This window comes from Ascaphus truei, chromosome 18, assembly GCF_040206685.1.
Source record: "Ascaphus truei isolate aAscTru1 chromosome 18, aAscTru1.hap1, whole genome shotgun sequence".
Lineage (NCBI taxonomy): Eukaryota > Metazoa > Chordata > Amphibia > Anura > Ascaphidae > Ascaphus > Ascaphus truei.
The window spans coordinates 33,303,955-33,329,690 of NC_134500.1; the positions used below are offsets into that span (position 1 = coordinate 33,303,955).

The 25,736-nt window shown below is 51.5% G+C and overlaps 1 protein-coding gene across 1 annotated transcript in view; it reads right to left on the reverse strand.

Annotated features, from left to right (window-relative positions):
- ALPK3 (alpha kinase 3) overlaps nucleotides 1-20,867 on the reverse strand; it is an 81,208-nt gene extending 60,341 nt beyond the window's left edge. Inside the window, exons 1-2 of the mRNA XM_075576070.1 lie at nucleotides 20,693-20,867; nucleotides 16,026-16,393 (exon numbers count right to left, since the gene is read on the reverse strand). Of these exons, the coding sequence (XP_075432185.1) occupies nucleotides 16,026-16,192 (167 nt within the window). The 5' untranslated portion in view covers nucleotides 16,193-16,393; nucleotides 20,693-20,867. The remainder of the gene's footprint in view (nucleotides 1-16,025; nucleotides 16,394-20,692) is intronic.
- Between the last annotated feature and the right edge of the window lie 4,869 nt (nucleotides 20,868-25,736).

Sequence of the window (25,736 nt, forward strand, 5' to 3'; positions counted from 1 at the left end):
ACATCGTAATATATATATATATATATATATATATATATATATATATATATATATATATATATATATATATATATATATATATATATATATATATATATATACAGTGTTCGACAAACCTATACATTTGCTTGCCCCGGGCGAGTGGATTTAACCCCCGGGCAAGTAAATATTGGCCCAAGCAGCAGACGTTTGGTACTAGGTGGCGAGTAGATTTTTTGGTGATTTGTCAACCACTGTATATATATATAGAATCCAATGCACAGCCGGCACACCATATGCAAGTAAATAAGTTTTGGTGCTTATCCCATAAAGCAATAACAGACCATACGATACCGGTTGCAACACGACATCAAGGGACAGCACGCAGGTAAGTAAATCAAAAACCTTGAGAAAGGTCCCACTGGGGGACCGAAACGTCGGTTTTTGTGTCTCCTATCAAATATAGAACATTTTTGATTTACTTACCTGCGTGCTGTCCCTTGATGTCGTGTTGCAACCGGTATCGTATGGTCTATATATATATATATATATATATATATATATATATATATATATATATATATATATATATATATATATGTATATATATATAATTACATTTTAAGTTATGGGGGGTGAAAAAGGCAACAAAAAACCTCCACCCTTAGCATGTTGCCAATAAAGAATATCACTTGTGAGTACATTCACGTGTCTTGGACAGGTCCTGCACCCTGCCTTTCACCATTATCACCTCGCATACAGTGCTCCCACAGCTGCAAGGGATTCTAGGAAATGACATGCAAAAGGTGACACATTGTGTGCTCATTTGTATGTCATTTCCCAGAATCCCTTGCTGCAGTGGGAGCACTGTATGTTAGGTGATAATGGTTGAAAGGCAGGGGTACAGACCTGTCTGAGACATGTGAATGTACTCACAAGTGATAGATGGGATGGATGGGATGGATAGGATGGATAGGATGGATAGGATGGATAGGATGGATAGGATGGATAGGTAAGGATAGATAGGATAGATAGGATAGATAGGATGGATAGGATGGATAGGATGGATAGGATGGATAGGATGGATAGGATGGATAGGATGGATAGGATGGATAGGATGGATAGGATGGATAGGATGGATAGGATAGATAGGATGGATAGGATGGATAGGATGGATAGGATGGATAGGATGGATAGGATGGATAGGATGGATAGGATGGATAGATTAGATAGATAGATAGATAGATAGAAAGATAGATATTGCAGAATAAAAGAGTTCTTCAGTATTAGGGGATACCTTTTTTATTTGGACTAACAATTTCTGTCATAGGACAAACTTCTGAGAGTCCTGTTCTCTTCCTCAGATCAGCAATACTGATATACAAAGGATTCTATGGTAAAACAGAGATTCAGTGTGAGCTTTCGAGATACACTGACCTCTTCTTTGTAACATCGCCCGAAGAAGAGATCAGTGTATCTCAGAGTTCCGGGTGTGAGGACCAGCTGGAGTCCCGGAGGGATTAGACCCTTTTAGTATACATGCAGTTCCCGATGGGACCGGGATAACATTACGAGTGTCACAGCGCAAAGTCCCTGAGGTCAAGTGAAAAGAAACCCTTACTGCAGAGTAATGTCTGTGAGCCGCCTGTTTCTGAGTTCTGTACAGCCCACGGGTCGTGTCACATTCCCGTCAACGCAAGAGCTGCGAGACGAGCACAATCTTTAACCACGGACAGGATACCAAAGCCACGTGCATCAGGAGTATAACATCATATAATCCTTTACTTGTGCCTCATCCCACGTACGATACCTGATAATACGCACACACGGTCCTAATGGGGGATTGTATATGGGTGAACCAGGGCAAACAGTAAGAAAATGAACATGCATCGTCACACGTTATCATACAAAAACAGATATACCGGTTGTGGCTACGTCTGTGTCCCCCAATCATAATATCAAGGACATGAAAGTAACAAGTGTGCCAGGAAGTATCAGCATGTCCTAGCACTCAGAAAAACAAACACTTCATTCATCAGAATACTTTTTTTTAACTTATACAAGAATTGAGAACAAAAAGCATCACAAATATGTTATTAGAGAGTTGGGGTTCATTACAATGCATCTGATCTCAGACGCGCTATTAGAGAGGGTTGGGGTTCCTAGCAATGCATCTGATCTAAGACGCGCTATTAGAGAGGGTTGGGGTTCATTACAATGCATCTGATCTCAGACGCGCTATTAGAGAGGGTTGGGGTTCCTAGCAATGCATCTGATCTAAGACGCGCTATTAGAGAGGGTTGGGGTTCATTACAATGCATCTGATCTCAGACGCGTTATTAGAGAGGGTTGGGGTTCCTTACAATGCATCTGATCTCAGACGCGCTATTAGAGAGGGTTGGGGGTTCATTACAATGCAACTGATCACAGACGCGCTATTAGAGAGGGTTGGGGTTCCTTACAATGCATCTGATCTCAGACGCGCTATTAGAGAGGGTTGGGGGTTCATTACAATGCAGCTGATCTCAGATGCGCTATTAGAGAGGGTTGGGGGTTCATTACAATGCAGCTGATCTCAGATGCGCTATTAGAGAGGGTTGGGGTTCCTTACAATGCATCTGATCTCAGACGCTCTATTAGAAAGGGTTGGGGTTCCTCCGAATTTTACAATCTTATTATAGTGTTGTACACTAATTAACGATAGACTCAGCCTTACTATTTTGGCCTTGTATGAAAATGCCTTGCTTATTCAGCTTCTTTTGTGAAAAATACCCCTGAAGGAGGGACATGATTGGCCCTGTGAGCTTGCACTCATTTAAACGTTAAGTAGCCATTACTGGCCCGCGGCAGAGAAAGCGGTGCTTATGAATAACTTGACTCCCTTGTAAACACTGATATATAGAGAGTGCTTGCTTTGTGTCGGTACGCTGAGCCGTCACTCCACACAGCCAATCCCCCCCTCCCACCCCCCCTGCCTGTTTCACCGCACGGCTGATAACTCACTGCAGCAGCTCCAGACAGGACCACAGCAGCCGTATCCCCCCCAGGTAACATTCTTAGAGGTGTGTGTGTGTGTGTGTGTGTGTGTGTGTGTGTGTGTGTGTGTGTGTGTGTGTGTGTGTGTGTGTGTGTGTGTGTGTGTGTGTGTGTGTGTGTGTGTGTGTGTGTGTGTGTGTGTGTGTGTGTGTGTGTGTGTGTGTGTGTGCATTGTCAACTTTGTCATTTTTACAAAAAGTCTCCCGTCTAAAACCTTTCTCACTGACTGCCCCACACCTCTGCAATGCCCTTCCCCTCAATATCAGACTGGCACCCTCTCTCTCCACCTCTAGGGCCTTTCTTAAAAACACACCTCGGTAACAAAGCATACGGGTAGCACACTCCTCTGCCCCTCCTTACATCTCACCCTAATATCTCACTATGCACCATCCCGACTCGTGCGTTCTGCTCAAGGATGTCTTCTCTCTACCCCTTTTGTATCTAAAGCCCTCTCCAACCTAAAACCCTTCTCACTGACTGCCCCACACCTCTGGAATGCCCTTCCCCTCAATATCCGACTAGCACCCTCTCTGTCCACCTTTAGGGAAAAAAATTCCAACACATCTCTGTAACGAAGCATATGAGTAGCTCCGTGGCTGATACTATAACTTCGTACATCGACAGTGGCCCCCTGCAGACGCCCTCACCAGAACGCCCTCCTTCAGCCTCTGTACGTTCTCCCCACTTAGATTGTAAGCTCTTCGGGGCAGGGACTCCTTTTTCCTTTTATGCCTGAAGCACTTACTCCCTTTCTGTGTTATATTATTATGTCACGGGTATTACTGCGGTGACGCGCTGTGTACATAGATGGCGCTATATAAATAAAGAAGTACCTGCCCTTGGCACTACCCAAACCGTTGACAGTTACAGGGCAGATAGCACATGTATAGAATATTTGATTGACATTCAAATGTGTGGCTTCTAACCGAGTATGATTCCATATCCCCGCGCTACTTCGGGGCACAGGATATACGCAATTACAAATCCAATCACATGTAGATATTGTCCAATAACAGGTTTAAGAGGCCGCCCTACGCAGGGCGAGTGTGAAAGTGGCAAGTTCAATGGAGCTCACTCACACCTATAAAATATATATAGTTACAAATTGCATAGTTACATAGTTACATAGTTACATAGTTACATAGTTACATAGTAGATGAGGATGAAAATAGACATATGTCCATCAAGTTCAACCTATGCCAAATTTAGACAGATACTTTGTCCTATATCCGATAATTACAGTATATAGATCCAGAGGAAGGCAAACACAAACCCCAGTGACACATCATCCAATGACATCTCATAAGTAGGGTTGCCAGGTGGCTTGTCCAAAAACACTGGACACAATGGTGAAAGGTGCGACGCGCGCGAGAATCGTTGGTGAGTAAGAATGTTATTTATAAATTGACCTGACTGTTACTGTATGTCATTTTTTCTAAATTTCACTCCAAGTATTCACCAATTTGCACCAATGTAGTGTATATTCTGTTTAGTAAAAAGTCTGGGGAGGAGTCTTGGGAGGGAGTGGGAATGGGAGGGAGTGGGAATGAGTGGGAATGAGTGGGAATGGGAGGGAGTGGGAGGGAGTGGGAGGGAGTGGGAATGGGAGGGAGTGGGAATGGGAGGGAGTGGGAATAGGAATGGGAGGGAATGGGAGGGAGTGGGAGTGGGAGGGAGTAGGAATGGGAGGGAGTGGGAATGGGAGGGAGTGGGAGTAGGAATGGGAGGGAGTGGGAGTGGGAGTAGGAATGGGAGGGAGTGGGAATGGGAGGGAGTGGGAGTAGGAATGGGAGGGAGTGGGAGTAGGAATGGGAGTGGAAGTAGGAATGGGAGGGAGTAGGAATGGGAGGGAGTGGGAGTGAGTGGGAGTAGGAATGGGAGTGAGTGGGAGTAGGAATGGGAGGGAGTGGGAGTAGCAATGGGAGGGAGTGGGAGTAGGAATGGGAGGGAGTAGGAATGGGAGGGAGTGGGAATGGGAGGGAGTGGGAATGGGAGGGAGTGGGAGTAGGAATGGGAGGGAGTAGGAATGAGAGGGAGTGGGAATGGGAGGGAGTGGGAGTATGAATGGGAGGCAGTGGGAGTGGGAGTAGGAATGGGAGGGAGTAGGAATGGGAGGGAGTGGGAGTAGAAATGGGAGGGAGTGGGAATGGGAGGGAGTGGGAGTAGGAATGGGAGGGAGTGGGAATGGGAGGGAGTAGGAATGGGAGGGAGTGGGAGTGGGAATGGGAGGGAGTAGGAATGGGAGGGAGTGGGAGTAGGAATGGGAGGGAGTGGGAAAGGGAGGGAGTGGGAGTAGGAATGGGAGGGAGTGGGAATGGGAGGGAGTGGGCGTAGGAATGGGAGGGAGTAGGAATGGGAGTGAGTGGGAGTGAGTGGGAGTAGGAATGGGAGTGAGTGGGAGTAGGAATGGGAGTGAGTGGGAGTAGGAATGGGAGTGAGTGGGAGTAGGAATGGGAGGGAGTGGGAGTAGGAATGGGAGGGAGTGGGAGTAGGAATGGGAGGGAGTGGGAGTGGGAGTAGGAATGGGAGGGGGTAGTAATGGGAGGGAGTGGGAGTAGGAATGGGAGGGAGTGGGAATGGGAGGGAGTGGGAATGGGAGGGAGTGGGAATGGGAGGGAGTGGGAATGGGAGGGAGTGGGAGTAGGAATGGGAGGGAGTGGGAGTAGGAATGGGAGGGAGTGGGAATGGGAGTGGGAGTAGGAATGGGAGGGAGTGGGAGTAGGAATGGGAGGGAGTGGGAGTAGGAATGGGAGGGAGTGGGAGTAGGAATGGGAGGGAGTAGGAATGGGAGGGAGTGGGAATGGGAGGGAGTAGGAATGGGAGGGAGTAGGAATGGGAGGGAGTGGGAGTAGGAATGGGAGGGAGTGGGAATGGAAAGGAGTGGGAATGGAAGGGAGTGGGAGTAGGAATGGGAGGGAGTGGGAGTAGGAATGGGAGGGAGTGGGAGTGGGAGTGGGGAGTGGGAGTGGAGCGGAGGGAGCGCCCCTCTGAGGATTTTTTTAGGAAATAGAATATGAAATGGTGCAAATTGGTGCAAATTGGTGCATGCTTGGAGTGAAATTTAGAACAAATGACGTAATGGTCAGATCATTTATAAATAACTGTACATGGCGAGCAATACTGATCTTACTGCTCCTCCCACACACTCCAAGGTTGTTGCACCCCCTCCTCATCCTCTCTCCCCCCCCCCCCTTGTCCTCTCACCCCCATCCTCCCTGTCATTATCTCCACACAGGACAGCCAGAGAACACACACACACAAAACAGTACAAATCCACACACACACACAAAACAGTACAAATACACACACACACACACACACACACACACATAAAAAAACAGTACAAATACACACACACACACACACACACACACACACACACACAAAACAGTACAAATACACACACACAAAACAGTACAAATACACACACACACACACACACACACAAAACAGTACAAATACAACCCCCAGACACCTCCTCCTGATTGGCTGTCCCCCTCCCCCCCGCACACATACATGTCCCCCTCCCCCCCGCACACATACATGTCCCCCTCCCCCCCGCAAACATATATGTCCCCTGCACACATACATGTCCCCCTCCCCCCGCACACATACATGTCCCCCTCCCCCCGCACACATATATGTCCCCTGCACACATACATGTCCCCCTCCCCCCCGCACACACATACATGTCCCCTGCACACATACATGTCCCCCCTGCCCCCCGCACACATACATGTCCCTCCTCCCCCCCGCACACATACATGTCCCCCTCCCCCCGCATACATACATGTCCCTCCTCCCCCCCCACACATACATGTCCCCCTCCCCCCGCACACATACATGTCCCCCGCACACATATATGTCCCCTGCACACATATATGTCCCCCTCCCCCCCGCACACACATGTCCCCTGCACACATACATGTCCCCTGCACACATGCATGTCCCCCCTCCCCCCGCACACATACATGTCCCCCTCCCCCCGCACACATACATGTCCCTCCTCCCCCCGCACACATACATGTCCCTCCTCCCCCGCACACATACATGTCCCCCTCCCCCCCGCACATACATGTCCCCCTCCCCCCGCACACATACATGTCCTCCGCACACATATATGTCCCCCGCACACATACATGTCCCCCTCCCCCCACACACATACATGTCCCCCTCCCCCCGCACACATACATGTCCCCCCTCCCCCCGCACACATACATGTCCCTCCTCCCCCCCGCACACATACATGTCCCTCCTCCCCCCCGCACACATACATGTCCCCCCTCCCCCAGCATACATATGTGTGTCCCCCGCACACATGCATGTTCCCCCTCCCCCGCACACATACATGTCCCCCTCTCCCACACACACAATACCGGACACCTGTCAACCCCACTCATAAAGGGGAAAATAAATTCCTTCCTGACTCCAAGAATTGGCAATCGGATTAATCCCTGGATCAACATCCTTCCCATGTATACTTATTTGGTATATCCCTGTATACCTTTCCCATCTAAAAAGGACATATCTATTGTATCTGCCATCAGTCTCCTGGGTAATGAATCCCACACTGTAACATCCCTTATTGCAGGGATGCGCCCCCCCCGCGGGGGTTTCAGAGGCCCCGCGCGCTTCCCGATGACTCGATCACCCCCGCAACTGCCTGATATGGTGCGGGGGTACCCGCTACTCTGCGCAGGTGAGGAGGGCCAGGGGGGACCCTGCTACATAGTTATCACATCCCCTCTTAGCCGCCTCTTTTCTAATGTAAATAAATCTAATTTAGCTAGCCTCTCCTCCTAAATCAGAATGTCCATCCCCTTTATTCATTTGGTGGCTCTTCTCTGCACTCTCTCTGGTTCCTACATATCTTATACTATATTAGTGAAAGCACTGTATGCCTGCCTGCCTGCCTGCCTGCATGCCTGCCTGGATGTCCGGTGTCCCTAGGGGAAATCTCATTGGTCCATTGGCCCGCCGCCGCACACCTCTGATTGGCCTGAGGCGGAGTGACGGGCCAAAGGACACACAGGGGAGAGAGACACACACACACACACACACCTCTCTCTGTCCTCTCCCCCCCCCCCCATCACACTCACCTCCCTCTCCACTCACCTCCCTCCACCTCCCGCTCCACTCACCTCCCTCTCCACTCACCTCCCTCCCGCTCAACTCCCTCCACCTCCCGCTCCATTCACCTCCCTCTCCATTCACCTCCCTCCCGCTCAACTCCCTCCCGGCGCGGGGACAGGCAGTGGGCAGGGCAGCCTGCCGCTGCCTCCACTCACCTCCCGCTCCCTCCACCCACCTCCCGCTCCCTCCACCCACCTCCCGCTCCCTCCGCTCACCTCCCCTCACCTCCCGCTCACCTCCCTGGCGCGGGGACAGGCATTGGCCAGGGCAGCCTACCGCTGCCACGCGGCACCTAAGATGGCGGCGGAAGGACCCCTTCCTCCCTCGCGGACTAACTAACATGGCGGCGGCCAGAAGGAGAGGTGAGTGTGTGTGAGTGTGTGAGTGAGTGAGTGAGTGTGTGTGTGTGTGTCTGTGTGTGTGTGTGTGTGTCACAGCGTGACAGTGTGTGTGTGGGACACTGTGTGTGTGTCTGTGTGCGTGTGTGTGTGTGTTACACTGTGTCTCAGACACTGTAGAGTGGGGACCGGAGCTACACATGGGGGGAGGGGAGGGTCAGGAGCGGAGAAAGATACAGGGGGAGTGGAGAGGAGGGACCCGTCAATTTAAACCAAACCAACCCCCCTCCTGTCCACTGCCCCCCCTCCTGTCCACTGCCCCCCCCCTCCTGTCCACTGTCACCCCCCCTCCTGTCCACTGTCACCCCCCTCCTGTCCACTCTCCCCCCCTCCTGGCCACTGTCACCCCCCTCCTGTCCACTGATCTTCGCCTGCCTCCCCGCCTCTGCCTTTCACCCGCCCTTACTCCGCCCGCCTCTGCCTTTCACCCACCGCCTCACAGCCGCTGCATGCACTCAACAGACTCCCGCCACACACGATCTATACCTGCCGCCACACACACCTGCTGCCTCCCGCCCCTACGCACCGACATCACTGACCCACCGCCTCACACCCTAGCAGGACCCCCACTCACAGAGAGCACTCACAACCCACGCGACACCTGCCGCCTCACACCCTAGCAGGACCCCACTCACAGACAGCACTCACAACCCATGTGCCACCCGCCGCCTCACACCCTAGCAGGACCCCCACTCACAGACAGCACTCACAACCCACGCGCCACCTGCCGCCTCACACCCTAGCAGGACCCCCACTCACAGACAGCACTCACAACCCACGCGCCACCTGCCGCCTCACACCCTAGCAGGACACACGCCTCACATTTTTACATCTGTTATGTCACCAAAATATACATTGTACTGTGGTGTGTTTACAATGAACCATTTTTATACAACATCGTATTACATTTTATTCCATCTTTCTTTTCAATATTATTATCCAACCTTTACAACAAATAGTCACCTATTGTTCCACCATTTATAAATAATACTACCTATTACGCATTTACATCCCGGGCAACGCCGGGTCTCTCAGCTAGTGTATATATATAAAAGTGTATGTATCTTAAAGCAGCAATTCTACATTCCCCCTTTTTCCTCTTATTTGTATATGTAAAGCGCGTGACAATGTACAATCCTACATTCTTACCTACGCGGGCAATCGTATGGTGCTCCTGTTATAAAGCTGTCATAATTCTGCTTGTGTGCCTAACATAATGGCCGCTGCTGCTCTATGGGTGATTGCATATTCCTACCCTGAGAAATGATAACAAATATATAAGTGAGAGCCGCTAGGCTGAGCTGCGGGGGATTAGATAAATCACAGAGCCGGATCTCTAACCCCCGAGATGTCACGCTGAGATAAGAGGAGATTATTTTAGGGTTAGTGGGGATGGCCACTAAGATTTCTACATTTCTGCCACGCCAGGAGGAGAGTATTTATAAGAACACAAAGACGAACATCTATATTATGGTGGGTGTTTGTATCCAAAGGTTATTTCCAACGTTACAGTGACCTTCGAAAAATTAATAAAATTAAAAGCATTGCAGCGCGTGGTTCGGCAGCGCGTGGTTCGGCAGCGCGTGGTTCGGCAGCGCGTGGTTCGGCAGCGTGTGGTTCAGCAGCACGTGGTCCGGCAGCGCGTGGTCCGGCAGCGCAGCGCGTGGTCCGGCAGCGCAGCGCGTGGTCCGGCAGCGCAGCGCGTGATTCGGCAGTGCAGCGCGTGGTCTGGCAGTGCAGCGCGTGGTTTGGCAGTGCAGCGCGTGGTCTGGCAGCGCAGTGCGTGGTCTGGCAGTGCAGCACGTGGTCTGGCAGCGCAGTGCGTGGTCTGGCAGTGCAGCACGTGGTCTGGCAGCGCAGTGCGTGGTCTGGCAGTGCAGCACGTGGTCTGGCAGCGCAGTGCGTGGTCTGGCAGCGCAGTGCGTGGTCTAGCAGTGCAGCGTGTGGTCTGGCAGCGCAGTGCGTGGTCTGGCAGCGCAGTGCGTGGTCTGGCAGTGCAGCGCGTGATTCGGCAGTGCAGCGCGTAATTCGGCAGTGCAGCACGTGGTCTGGCAGCGCAGTGCGTGGTCTGGCAGTGCAGCACGTGGTCTGGCAGCGCAGTGCGTGGTCTGGCAGTGCAGCACGTGGTCTGGCAGCGCAGTGCGTGGTCTGGCAGCGCAGTGCGTGGTCTAGCAGTGCAGCGTGTGGTCTGGCAGCGCAGTGCGTGGTCTGGCAGCGCAGTGCGTGGTCTGGCAGCGCAGTGCGTGGTCTGGCAGTGCAGCGCGTGATTCGGCAGTGCAGCGCGTGATTCGACAGTGCAGCGCGTGGTCTAGCAGTGCAGCGCGTGGTTTGGCAGTGCAGCGCGTGGTTTTGCAGTGTAGTGCGTGGATGGGTAGTGGAGCACGTGGCTTAGCAGTGGCGCGCGTGGCTCAGCAGTGGCCAGGTTAATGTATTATGTGCGGTTCTATTTATACAACGCCAACAGTGTACGCAGAACTTTCCCAAACTACAATACCACGGTAAATGCATTACAGACAATACAAGAGGCAAAGGAAGACTGTCCCGAAGAGCTTACAATCTAAGTTGTATACCGGGAGGCTTACAGATACCGTAGGAGTATAAAGGCATTATTAAAAGGCAGATAGGGTGGGATTTACTGCCCTTCTCTGCACTGCCATACTCTGGTTTCTAACAGGACTTCCAGCACAAATCTAATCTTATCCTGGGGAGGAGACAAGCGCTCTCACACTGACATACAGTATCATTTCAAAAGACCTGTTTGAGGACTGACCCTTTAACCCATTAAACACGTCCCTGTCATTAGGTCACTTTGCCCCTACGTGGGACTGACCCTTTAACCCATTAAATACGTCCCTGTCATTAGGTCACTTTGCCCCTACGTGGGACTGACCCTTTAACCCATTAAATACGTCCCTGTCATTAGGTCACTTTGCCCCTACGTGGGACTGTCCCTTTAACCCATTAACCACGTCCCTGTCATTAGGTCACTTTGCCCCTACGTGGGACTGACCCTTTAACCCATTAAACACGTCCCTGTCATTAGCTCACTTTGCCCCTACGTGGGACTGACCCTTTAACCCATTAACCACGTCCCTGTCATTAGGTCACTTTGCCCCTACGTGGGACTGACCCTTTAACCCATTAAACACGTCCCTGTCATTAGGTCACTTTGCCCCTACGTGGGACTGTCCCTTTAACCCATTAAACACGTCCCTGTCATTAGGTCACTTTGCCCCTACGTGGGACTGACCCTTTAACCCATTAAACACGTCGCTGTCATTAGGTCACTTTGCCCCTACGTGGGACTGACCCTTTAACCCATTAACCACGTCCCTGTCATTAGCTCACTTTGCCCCTACGTGGGACTGTCCCTTTAACCCATTAACCACGTCCCTGTCATTAGGTCACTTTGCCCCTACGTGGAACTGTCCCTTTAACCCATTAACCACGTCCCTGTCATTAGGTCACTTTGCCCCTACGTGGGACTGACCCTTTACCCATTAAACACGTCGCTGTCATTAGGTCACTTTGCCCCTACGTGGGACTGTCCCTTTAACCCATTAAACACGTCCCTGTCATTAGGTCACTTTGCCCCTACGTGGGACTGACCCTTTAACCCATTAACCACGTCCCTGTCATTAGGTCACTTTGCCCCTACGTGGGACTGACCCTTTAACCCATTAACCACGTCCCTGTCATTAGCTCACTTTGCCCCTACGTGGGACTGTCCCTTTAACCCATTAACCACATCCCTGTCATTAGGTCACTTTGCCCCTACGTGGGACTGTCCCTTTAACCCATTAACCACGTCCCTGTCATTAGCTCACTTTGCCCCTACGTGGGACTGTCCCTTTAACCCATTAACCACGTCCCTGTCATTAGGTCACTTTGCCCCTACGTGGGACTGTCCCTTTAACCCATTAAACACGTCCCTGTCATTAGGTCACTTTGCCCCTACGTGGGACTGACCCTTTAACCCATTAACCACGTCCCTGTCATTAGGTCACTTTGCCCCTACGTGGGACTGTCCCTTTAACCCATTAACCACGTCCCTGTCATTAGGTCACTTTGCCCCTACGTGGGACTGTCCCTTTTACCCATTAACCACGTCCCTGTTATTAGGTCACTTTGCCCCTACGTGGGACTGACCCTTTAACCCATTAAATACGTCCCTGTCATTAGGTCACTTTGCCCCTACGTGGGACTGACCCTTTAACCCATTAAATACGTCCCTGTCATTAGGTCACTTTGCCCCTACGTGGGACTGACCCTTTAACCCATTAAATACGTCCCTGTCATTAGGTCACTTTGCCCCTACGTGGGACTGTCCCTTTAACCCATTAACCACGTCCCTGTCATTAGGTCACTTTGCCCCTACGTGGGACTGACCCTTTAACCCATTAAACACGTCACTGTCATTAGCTCACTTTGCCCCTACGTGGGACTGACCCTTTAACCCATTAAACACGTCACTGTCATTAGCTCACTTTGCCCCTACGTGGGACTGACCCTTTAACCCATTAACCACGTCCCTGTCATTAGGTCACTTTGCCCCTACGTGGGACTGACCCTTTAACCCATTAAACACGTCCCTGTCATTAGGTCACTTTGCCCCTACGTGGGACTGACCCTTTAACCCATTAACCACGTCCCTGTCATTAGGTCACTTTGCCCCTACGTGGGACTGACCCTTTAACCCATTAAATACGTCCCTGTCATTAGGTCACTTTGCCCCTACGTGGGACTGACCCTTTAACCCATTAAATACGTCCCTGTCATTAGGTCACTTTGCCCCTACGTGGGACTGTCCCTTTAACCCATTAACCACGTCCCTGTCATTAGGTCACTTTGCCCCTACGTGGGACTGACCCTTTAACCCATTAAACACGTCACTGTCATTAGCTCACTTTGCCCCTACGTGGGACTGACCCTTTAACCCATTAACCACGTCCCTGTCATTAGGTCACTTTGCCCCTACGTGGGACTGACCCTTTAACCCATTAAACACGTCCCTGTCATTAGGTCACTTTGCCCCTACGTGGGACTGACCCTTTAACCCATTAACCACGTCCCTGTCATTAGGTCACTTTGCCCCTACGTGGGACTGACCCTTTAACCCATTAAATACGTCCCTGTCATTAGGTCACTTTGCCCCTACGTGGGACTGACCCTTTAACCCATTAAATACGTCCCTGTCATTAGGTCACTTTGCCCCTACGTGGGACTGTCCCTTTAACCCATTAACCACGTCCCTGTCATTAGGTCACTTTGCCCCTACGTGGGACTGACCCTTTAACCCATTAAACACGTCGCTGTCATTAGGTCACTTTGCCCCTACGTGGGACTGTCCCTTTAACCCATTAAACACTTCCCTGTCATTAGGTCACTTTGCCCCTACGTGGGACTGACCCTTTAACCCATTAACCACGTCCCTGTCATTAGGTCACTTTGCCCCTACGTGGGACTGACCCTTTAACCCATTAACCACGTCCCTGTCATTAGCTCACTTTGCCCCTACGTGGGACTGTCCCTTTAACCCATTAACCACGTCCCTGTCATTAGGTCACTTTGCCCCTACGTGGGACTGTCCCTTTAACCCATTAACCACGTCCCTGTCATTGTCACTTTGCCCCTACGTGGGACTGTCCCTTTAACCCATTAAACACGTCCCTGTCATTAGGTCACTTTGCCCCTACGTGGGACTGACCCTTTAACCCATTAACCACGTCCCTGTCATTAGGTCACTTTGCCCCTACGTGGGACTGTCCCTTTAACCCATTAACCACGTCCCTGTTATTAGGTCACTTTGCCCCTACGTGGGACTGACCCTTTAACCCATTAAATACGTCCCTGTCATTAGGTCACTTTGCCCCTACGTGGGACTGACCCTTTAACCCATTAAATACGTCCCTGTCATTAGGTCACTTTGCCCCTACGTGGGACTGACCCTTTAACCCATTAAATACGTCCCTGTCATTAGGTCACTTTGCCCCTACGTGGGACTGTCCCTTTAACCCATTAACCACGTCCCTGTCATTAGGTCACTTTGCCCCTACGTGGGACTGTCCCTTTAACCCATTAACCACGTCCCTGTTATTAGGTCACTTTGCCCCTACGTGGGACTGACCCTTTAACCCATTAAACACGTCCCTGTCATTAGGTCACTTTGCCCCTACGTGGGACTGACCCTTTAACCCATTAAACACGTCCCTGTCATTAGGTCACTTTGCCACTACGTGGGACTGACACTTTCATACTGTAGCTTATATGAGGACTCACCATCTTATACCCAAGTTACTCTATACTGTACCAGGGTTTCCCAACCTTTATTACACTTTGCCCTTCCTGCTACAAAACATTACTTCCCGTCCGCCTAGTGAATAAATGTTATTACCGACTCCTAATACTATCACTAACAAATCTGTGTGACCGATCCCAGGCAGTATATAGTGTCCTAAGTGCGTGGGGGGAAACACGCTTAATAATCCCCCAAACTGTGTGACCGATCCCAGGCAGTATATAGTGTCCTGAGCGCGTGGGGGGAAACACGCTTAATTATCCCCCAAACTGTGTGACCGATCCCAGGCAGTATATAGTGTCCTAAGCGCGTGGGGGGAAACACGCTTAATAATCCCCCAAACTGTGTGACCGATCCCAGGCAGTATATGGCCTGGGACATAGTGAATTGAAGCTCACTGAGGCGGGCTGAGCCGCGCTGAGCAGATGCACAAACCCCCTGCATCTGTCATCAGCGCGGCTATAGTTTCCCCCTCCGCATGCGCGCTGATGCGTGCGGGGGCTGAGAAAATTGGAACAGACAGGGAAGTTTCAAATTTGCCGCTCGGGTAAGCGATGTGAGCGGTCACGTGACTGCTCACATCCAATGGGAGCAAGGGACTAGCCCCGCCTCCTGCTCCTGACACGCCTCCGCTCCGCCTCCGCCCCCGCCCCCAGAGCGCGCTCACTGCCTCGCCTGCAAGGACAGGAAAAAGCTCCATTTTGGAGCAGGCGAGGCAGAACAGGAGTGCGCCTCAGCGCTGTTTAATCCTCTATGTCCCAGGCCTATAGTGTCCTGAGCTCGTTGGGGGAAACACACGCTTAATAATCCCCCAAACTGTGGGACCGATCCCAGGCAGTATATAGTGTCCTGAGCACGTTGGGGGGGAACACACGCTTAATAACCCCCCAAACTGTGGGACCGATCCCAGGCAGTATATAGTGTCCTGAGCACGTTGGGGGGGAACACAAGCTTAACAATGCCCCAAACTGCCCCTCGGTGTGTACAGGCAGCATGGGGGGTATAGCTGTCACTCACTGCGGGAGCTTCCAAAGTCACGCCCCACAATGCCTTGCTGCTGTGCGGGCAAAGCATTGTGGGAAGCTCCTGCTGTGACAGTGATACCCCCCACGCCAAGGTGCAGTTTGGGGCTTACTAAGGGCACAGTAGACTTTAAAACCCCAGAGTAAAATGGAGTGCACCTGTTCTCGGGCCTCACGTTCAGCAGGTAGCTGCGGCTGTCTGGCCGCGGGCTGTACCCCGAGCCGCTCTCTTCACTCTCGCTGGCGCTCCCGTTGCTGCTCCCGAGGGAGTCATAATACCGCCCATTGGCAGCGGGCGTACGACTCAGCGGCCTCCACGTGCCCATCGTGTTCCCTGCGGCAGGCGTCCAATCCTCTGCTGGGGCAACTGGGGAAGCGGCCGCCTCCGACTTGGCGCGCGGAGGGATGTGACACTCGCCCGCTGCTCAGCTCCGACTTGGCGCGCGGAGGGATGTGACACTCACCCGCTGCTCAGCTCCGACTTGGCGCGCGGAGGGATGCGACACTCGCCCGCTGCTCAGCTCCGACTGGCACAGAAAGGAAATGGAAAACCGTCAGAGGGGCAGTGCCTCTTATCATCGCGTATTAACCCCTTCACTGTCTGCGGGGCCTGCATCGGATACTCAATGAAGACTGGAAGAGTCAGTCCCTCCTAGGGGCAAAGTGTACTAATGGCAGTGACATGGTTAATGGGTCAGTCCCTCCAAGGAGCAAAGTGTACTAATAGCAGTGACACGGTTAAGGGGTCAGTCCCTCCTTGGGGCAAAGTGTACTAATAGCAGTGACAGGGTTAAGGGGTCAGTCTTTCCTGGGAGCAAAGTGTACTAATGGCAGTGACAGGGTTAAGGGGTCAGTCTCTCCTGGGGGTAAAGTGTACTAATGGTAGTGACAGGGTTAAGGGTTCAGTCTCTCCTAGGGGCAAAATGTACTAATGGCAGTGACAGGGTTAAGGGGTCAGTCTCTCCTGGGAGCAAATTGTACTAATGGTAGTGACAGGGTTAAGGGGTCAGTCTCTCCTAGGGGCAAAATGTACTAATGGCAGTGACAGGGTTAAGGGGTCAGTCTTTCCTGGGAGCAAAGTGTACTAATGGCAGTGACAGGGTTAAGGGGTCAGTCTCTCCTGGGAGCAAAGTGTACTAATGGTAGTGACAGGGTTAAGGGGTCAGTCTCTCCTAGGGGCAAAGTGTACTAATGGCAGTGACAGGGTTAAGGGTTCAGTCCCTCCTCGGGGCAAAGTGTACTAATGGCAGTGACATGGTTAATGGGTCAGTCCCTCCTAGGAGCAGTGTGTACTAATGGCAGTGACAGGGTTAAGGGGTCAGTCCCTCCTAGGAGCAGTGTGTACTAATGGCAGTGACAGGGTTAAGGGGTCAGTCCCTCCTAGGAGCAGTGTGTACTAATGGCAGTGACAGGGTTAAGGGGTCAGTCCCTCCTAGGAGCAGTGTGTACTAATGGCAGTGACATGGTTAAGGGGTCAGTCCCTCCTAGGAGCAGTGTGTACTAATGGCAGTGACGTGGTTAAGTTTTCAGATGTGGGTGCATTATTAAACCCTGTATTAAAGTCAGTGTGTAAGCCTGGGGGACGCGGAGACTCGGGACGGATTCCCTCTGGCAGCTCCCTTCTGTGGGATATCCGTGTGCGGAGCAGGGGTTTGCGCAGGCAAAGCCCCCTCTCGCCTCCCTCCTTCTGTGCAGTGGTTACCGGATATACAGGATAAGGGTAAAGAAAGCCCTCCCCTATTCTAAGATCCCCCCAAAAAATGAATTTGTAATAAATTCCCAAGGAATCAGAAGCAGGCAAATGCTCGGCACGTTTAGATACGTTTGGGGAGGACCATTACATGGCCAAAATCTTTACAAAACTCTGTTCTTTTGGACAGCTCGTGAGATTGCACCTTTAAAACTCTGCGCCTGCGTATAAAAACCAGCGCTACTCGGAGTGTGTACAGAAAGTGCCCCCGCTCCCATCGCACGCGCACCCCTCCACCGGGATGTATAGAAGTCTCGCTGTAATATTCCTGCCCCTGGTCTGAGTCACACGATCCGGGGGAGGAATCTGATCTCGTTACTGAGTCACCAGCCGGTCACAAGAGAAGCGGGAGGTGACAGCTGTGTGCTCGAAAAAAGTGACAAGGAGAAGTCAGCCCCACGTAGGGGCAAAGTGAGCTAATTACAAGGACGTGGTTAATGAGTTAAATGGTCAGTCCCACGTAGGGAAAAAGTGACCTAATGACAGGGACGTGTTTAATGGGTTAAAGGGTCAGTCCCACGTAGGGGCAAAGTGACCTAATGACAGGGACGTGTTTAATGGGTTAAAGGGTCAGTCCCACGTAAGAGCAAAGTGACCTAATGACAGGGACGTGTTTAATGGGTTAAAGGGTCAGTCCCACGTAGGGGCAAAGTGACCTAATGACAGAGACGTTATTAATGGGTTAAAGGGTCAGCCCCACGTAGGGGCAAAGTGACCTAATGACAGGGACGTGTTTAATGGGTTAAAGGGTCAGTCCCACGTAGGGGCAAAGTGACCTAATGACAGGGACGTGTTTAATGGGTTAAAGGGTCAGCCCCACGTAGGGGCAAAGTGACCTAATGACAGGGACGTGGTTAATGGGTTAAAGGGACAGTCCCACGTAGGGGCAAAGTGACCTAATGACAGGGACGTTATTAACGGGTTAAAGGGTCAGCCCCACGTACGGGTAAAGAGACCTAATGACAGGGACGTGGTTAATGGGTTAAAGGGACAGTCCCACGTAGGGGCAAAGTGACCTAATGACAGGGACGTGTTTAATGGGTTAAAGGGTCAGTCCCACGTAAGAGCAAAGTGACCTAATTACAAGGACGTGGTTAATGAGTTAAATGGTCAGTCCCACGTAGGGAAAAAGTGACCTAATGACAGGGACGTGTTTAATGGGTTAAAGGGTCAGTCCCACGTAGGGGCAAAGTGACCTAATGACAGGGACGTGTTTAATGGGTTAAAGGGTCAGCCCCACGTAGGGGCAAAATGACCTAATGACAGGGACGTGGTTAATGGGTTAAAGGGACAGTCCCACGTAGGGGCAAAGTGACCTAATGACAGGGACGTTATTAATGGGTTAAAGGGTCAGCCCCACGTACGGGTAAAGAGACCTAATGACAGGGACGTGGTTAATGGGTTAAAGGGTCAGTCCCACGTAGGGGCAAAGTGACCTAATGACAGGGACGTGGTTAATGGGTTAAAGGGACAGTCCCACGTAGGGGCAAAGTGACCTAATGACAGGGACGTGTTTAATGGGTTAAAGGGACAGTCCCACGTAGGGAAAAAGTGACCTAATGACAGGGACGTGTTTAATGGGTTACCATCTTTACCTGATCTCTTTGGTGTAACTCTTGTTACAGACCCTTATTGTATTTTGCGGTTTTGCACAAACTCATTATGCTGCCGTCCATAATGAAACCAATTAAATAGTATAATTGCCCCTAAAGATTAGACTGGACCCAACACAATAGAAACTTGTTCATTTTTCCCCGCAGAAAAGACGTACAAATCTTATCTTTGCTACGACCATTTCAACGCGATGTTGTTCACTATTAATTCCCGTGCTGTTCTCAGTCGAGAAGCTTTGATAAATAGATCCCAACGAAACTAAAACTGAGCTAAAAAAACAGCACCTGATTCGCTGGGAAATATATCCGTTAAAAAGCAGTGGGGTTATTTTTATATAATAGGGTTTTTTCCCCCCTTTTTCACACTAAGTTTCCCAGCCGCTACACTAAAAAAACGTTCCAAAAAGTCCCTTATGGGATAATGGTTTTCCATAAATCAGGTGCTGTTTTCTCCCGCGGGACACTTTAATAAATGCCGTCACGCCGTTTTAAAAGCGGGAAAAAAATAATAGAAAGCTATTTTGGGGGCGTCCACCCGTCTCCCCGCAATCCCCAAATCTCTTTAGTTCAGGGGTGGCCAACTCCGGTCCTCAAGACCCCCCACCCAACAGGTCTTCAAGATATCCCTGCTTCAGCACGGGTGGCTCAATCAGTGACTCAGTCAAAGACTGATTGAGCCATCTGTGCTGAAGCAGGGACTGATTGAGCCACCTGTGCTGCAGCAGGGACTGATTGAGCCACCTGTGCTGAAGCAGGGACTGATTGAGCCACCTGTGCTGCAGCAGGGATATCCTGAAAGCCTGACCTGCTGCTGGCCCTTGTGCACTGAAGCTGGCCGCCCCTGCGGTAGTGTGTATATAGGGTCGGATCGTGGTCTTATAGACACAGCCCCTCCCAGATCCGGCACGAGCGCTCCCGGCAGCGCCACGTCTCGCAGGTTAAATATAGGTGCTGGGCGCCATTTGCAAACCGGGAAACCGGTTGGCGGATCCCTTCTTCTTACACCTGTTTTTGAACGTTTTTTCCGCGCCGGTTCAGCAGCCGGGACACTCCCGTCCCCAGATAACAGCCCCCCTATATATACACTCACAGGACAGTGACCCCGCGGCTGTATTTCCCAGCTAACCCGCTGCTGGTTTCTTTGTTTTTTAATCTCAATTTATTTATTTTTTGCTTCTTTGAGATTTATTAATAAACTGCAAATAATAAAACCCCCTCCCTGGGATTATCAGGGAGCGCAATCACATTGAAATGCTTTCTGGGGGGTTACCCCCTTTAACTAATCTCCCTGTTATCTGCAAAGGCAAATGGTTGCTTGTGAAGAACAATAATTAGCGGATAGAAAATAGAAACATATTCATTTTTTTTTGGGTACACAGGGCTAAACAGTTATCAAAAAGACCCCCCTCATCGTCCCCTCCCCCTCGCCATCAACGCCTCCCCCACACCAACAAAGTACTTACCGGCGGAGGGGGGGGGGGATCCACCTATTAGGGCCACGGGGAGCAGAGCAATTCCAATCCGCGGGGGGGATAGTGTGTGTTTGCCGAGTCGCTGTCCCGGACTGAATCTCTCGCCGCTCCCCGGGCTGGGGGGGAGACAGGGGCCCCAGGAGGAGCTGTCAATCACAGGGAAGCACGCGCTGGCCACCGGGCTATTTATAGGGCCCCGCGCGGCAGCGAGCGACGGTCACATTTTCCAAGAGGGTTTCTGGGGTGTGGGAAGCTGGGCCGGGGCGGTACTGGGGGGGGAGCTGGGCCGGGGCGGTACTGGGGGGGGGGGGGGGGAGCAGGCGCATGGAACATGTTTTCCTAGCTACCTTTTGTTTACTGCGTGTCTGCACCCTAAACGTTTCACAAATATGTATATATTTCAACTAAAAATAGCAGAGCACACAGAGGCAACGCTCATATATATATACACAGCGGTCAGAGGGGGGGGGGTATTAGGAGTATTATGAAGTATCAGTACTTTTGTTTACAAACCCACAGTACCACGGCTTTCTATTATTTCCAAGCGCACAGTACCACGGCTTTCTATTATTTGCAGACGCACAGTACCACGGCTTTCTGTTATTTGCAGACGCACAGTACCACGGCTTTCTGTTATTTACAAGCGCACAGTACCACGGCTTTCTATTATTTACAAGCGCACAGTACCACGTCTTTCTATTATTGCAGAAACACAGTACCACGACTTTCTGCAGACCCACGGCTTTCTGCAGGCGCACAGCACCACAGCTTTTTGCAGGCGCACAGCACCACGGCTTTCTGCAGACCCACGGCTTTCTGCAGACCCACGGCTTTCTGCAGGCGCACAGCACCACGGCTTTTTGCAGGGGCACAGCACCACGGCTTTTTGCAGGCGCACAGCACCACGGCTTTCTGCAGACCCACGGCTTTCTGCAGACCCACGGCTTTCTGCAGGCGCACAGTACCACGGCTTTCTGCAGACCCACAGTACCACGGCTTTCTGTTATTTGCAGGCGCACAGTACCACGGCTTTCTGCAGACCCACAGTACCACGGCTTTCTGCAGACCCACAGTACCACGGCTTTCTGTTATTTGCAGACCCACAGTACCACGGCTTTCTGTTATTTGCAGGCGCACAGTACCACGGCTTTCTGTTATTTGCAGGCGCACAGTACCACGGCTTTCTGTTATTTGCAGGCGCACAGTACCACGGCTTTCTGCAGACCCACAGTACCACGGCTTTCTGTTATTTGCAGACCCACAGTACCACGGCTTTCTGTTATTTGCAGGCGCACAGTACCACGGCTTTCTGTTATTTGCAGGCGCACAGTACCACGGCTTTCTGTTATTTGCAGGCGCACAGTACCACGGCTTTCTGCAGACCCACAGTACCACGGCTTTCTGTTATTTGCAGGCGCACAGTACCACGGCTTTCTGTTATTTGCAGGCGCACAGTACCACGGCTTTCTGTTATTTGCAGGTGCACAGTACCACAAATTTTTATTTAAAACCAAAAACATGACTAAAAACGTATTGTAAATGGGTGGAACCTGCGCCTACCCACCCGAGGCGGGACCTCTTTCTGCCCTATCTGCCATTTGTAGGGCCACGGGGGTCACATCCGAAAAGCGTTCTCTGTTATTGTCAAAAAACGAAGGAGTCTTCACTTAAGTAACCACTGCCAAATTGTCCCCCGAGGGACTCCAGGTAACCCTGCCACAGAGGTGCCGGGGGTCAGAACGTGATTGGAAGACTCTCCGTGTAATACTTCCTGGTAAAGCATTGGACAAATAAATAACATTCATCCCCAGAGCCGGGGCCTGGAATGTGGCCAGATACCTTATCTGTTTCCTAGAACATGCATTCCTGGCTCCGAGTGTAAGACACAGGATCATGTGACAATTAACCCAGCGCCCCCCCCCCCCCCCCCCTCGACAGAGAGGATTCTGGGAGTCCCAAGCTCTGACCACTTACCCTTGTGAGTAGATTGTAAGCGTGATGGTGAAGGACCCTCCTTACCTACTGTAACAATGCATGATTTTCCAGTTGTTTTCACACCAGATGTTTGCGCATTTTAACGACACGCAAATGATCGGATGTGGACGTGTTTATGCTCCTTTGGAGCCCCTCCCCCTGCGCACTGTAGGAGAACCACATTTAGTAAATAGGGGAGTTTGGAGACTTTTTAGCTCCAGGTATCAACTGGTCTATAGAGCAGGGCAAACTTCTCCAGCTGCTTCCCTCGGGACATCAGGGGGTCCGTGTTTTATTCAGAGTGAGGGGGGATCAGGGGGGCCGTGTTTTATTCAGAGTGAGGGAGGATCAGGGGGTCCGTGTTTTATTCAGAGTGAGGGGGGGATCAGGGGTCCGTGTTTTATTCAGAGTGAGGGGGGGATCAGGGGGTCCGTGTTTTATTCAGAGTGAGGGGAGGATCACGGGGTCCGTGTTTTATTCAGAGTGAGGGGGGATCACGGGGTCTAACCAAAGGGTTAACTAAATAACCAAGTATTTAATATTATTATTGAAGTATTTTACTTTATACTATTTACGATATATGTTTTATCAATTGGATGTAGCATTGGGCACTCCCTGTCTCTTGTTGTATACATTTGCCAAGCTCAGTAGCTCTCTGGTTGACATAAATATATACAGTATTCATGATGAGGTGGGTGTGGGAGTTTGAGCTACCTGGGAATGTGTGTTAATTAATGTCTGACTGGTAACAGTTGTTTGGAGGCTGTGGCACCTCCCCCCAGAGCTCACTCCTCCCCCCAGAGCTCACTCCTCCTCCCAGCTCACTCCTCCCCCCAGAGCTCACTCCTCCCCCCAGAGCTCACTCTCCTCCTCACCTTATTAACTTGGGAGGTCTTTTCTTTTTGCTGCAGGAACAGGACCTATAATGGTTCCTCCCCTCTCACAGAGGTAACAGGAAGGGTTCACAGTGTAGTGTAGGACCTGCATTAATTTGGTTATACCTTGGCGTTGGTATGCAGGTGTAAGGTCCGGGGGAACACCTCTCTCTAAGGGGGTTCCTCCCGTGACTTTACCTGCCTCCGCTTCAGCTCTGCCTTCTCGCCGCCGCGGGCGTGATCTTCCTTCTCCGCTTCCCGCAGCGGCTACTGATCTCGCGCATGCGCGTGCACGGCCGAGGACCTTTACGTCCTCCCTCAGGAGGAGATCCCGTCCCCCGCTGAGGCCGCGCGGCGCACATGCCTGATGCGCGTGCACCGCTCATAAGCTGCACATCTAGCACAGCTGTGGTAAGTTTCTCCCTACCTATTACTATCTTCCCTGGGGCCGCTCCCTCGTTACTCCCCCTCTCCCTATTGGTCCTTCCTCCTACTTATACCTTGCTCAGCGATTCATTCTTTGGCTGAGCATAGCTTTATATGACCTGTGTTAACCACGGTCGTGCCTGCCTCAGTTCCTGTCTCTTTGTCTCCTTAGTGATCCTTTGTGTACCGAACCGGCCTGGCTGTGGACCCGCTCTGGACTTCTACCCTTGGTTTGTATCCTGACCTCCTGGACTCCCCGACCCCTTTACCTCGGTTTGCGGATTCCGACCTACCTCCCGGCTCTGGACCCCAGGCTCTCGGTACCAACTATCTTCTGGAACCTCCCTTCTCGTCTGGCGAGTATCTTACTTTATCTTATACTCCCAGACGGTTCCAGACGCCTATTTTCCACTTTCCAGGCGTGTCCCCGTAGCTGTGGGTGCAGTTTGTTACCCATCTCACCTCAGTTTCGGGGTCCCTCTTTGTCCGTGGTGAGCACAACGTAACATTATGCTCAGCCCAACGGACATGGACCCCGAAGAGGTTGAGCAACCAAGCCCCATGCAGCAACTTCTTCAGCTAGAGGCGCAGCTTGTGCCTCCATGACGCAGGAGCTCTCTAGACTCTCCTCGTTGCAGCCTTCCCCAGGCTCCTCTGCCATGGCAGCTGCGGCGTTTCCCTCCCCGGGTCTTCCCGTGGCTGTGGATCCTCATCTCCCGGCTCCCAACCGCTATGCAGGGGATCCCCACAAGTGCAGAGGGTTTCTTAATCAGTGCGAGATGCAATTTGAATGATCTCTTTCGCACTTCCCCACTGCAGTTCAAAGGTGGCCTATATTATGTCTCTCTTGAATGGAAAGGCCCTAGCCTGGGCATCCCCCATCTGGGAGCGGGATCCTGCCATGACGCATGACTATTCTCGCTTTCTTCGAGAATTCAGGCATTTGATACGACTGGTCGTCAAATTTCGGCAGATTCTTCTCTCTTCCATATTTCCCAGGGTACTCGTCCTGTCGCCGAGTATGCTTTGGACTTCCGGACCATCGCGGCGGAGACCTCCTGGAACGATGGGTCACTATCAGCAGCTTTTTGGCAGGGTCTGTCGGATGCCATCAAGGACCAGCTGGCCACTATGGAGAGACCCACCAGATTGGAGGATCTCATTGCGGTCTGCATCCGCGTGGACCAGCGGTTACGAGAGAGGAGACTTGAACGTGCTCTTCCTCATACCACCTCCTCCCGGTCTTCCAGCCGCAGCCTCGTCCATTACGTTCCCCAACCTATGGATGAGCCCGAACCTATGCAGCTCAGAGGTCATCGGCTATCCGCGTCTGAGAGACAGCGCCGACGAGATGGTGGACTGTGCCATTACTGCGGTCATCCCGGTCATCTGCTGGTAAGCTGCCCTCTGCGACCGGGAAACGCCAGGACCCAATAAGGTATGAGAGGGTCTCGTTGGGTGTAACCTCTTCTCCTCTTTCTTCTTCTAAAGTACTTCCCACTTGTATAATGCTGCCTATTTCTCTGGCCTGGAATAACTCCCTTATCCCCGCGTCTGCATTTATAGATTCTGGGTCTCAGGGAAACTTTATTGATCAGAGTTTTGCCTATTGGAATGGGATTCCCTTCCGATCTAAGGCTGTTCCAGTTAGTCTGGAGGCCATAGACGGGCGTCCACTCCAACCAGCCTTTATTTCCCTGGAGACTTGTTCTCTATCCCTCTCCACGGAGGACGGTCACCAAGAGAAGATTATCTTGGAC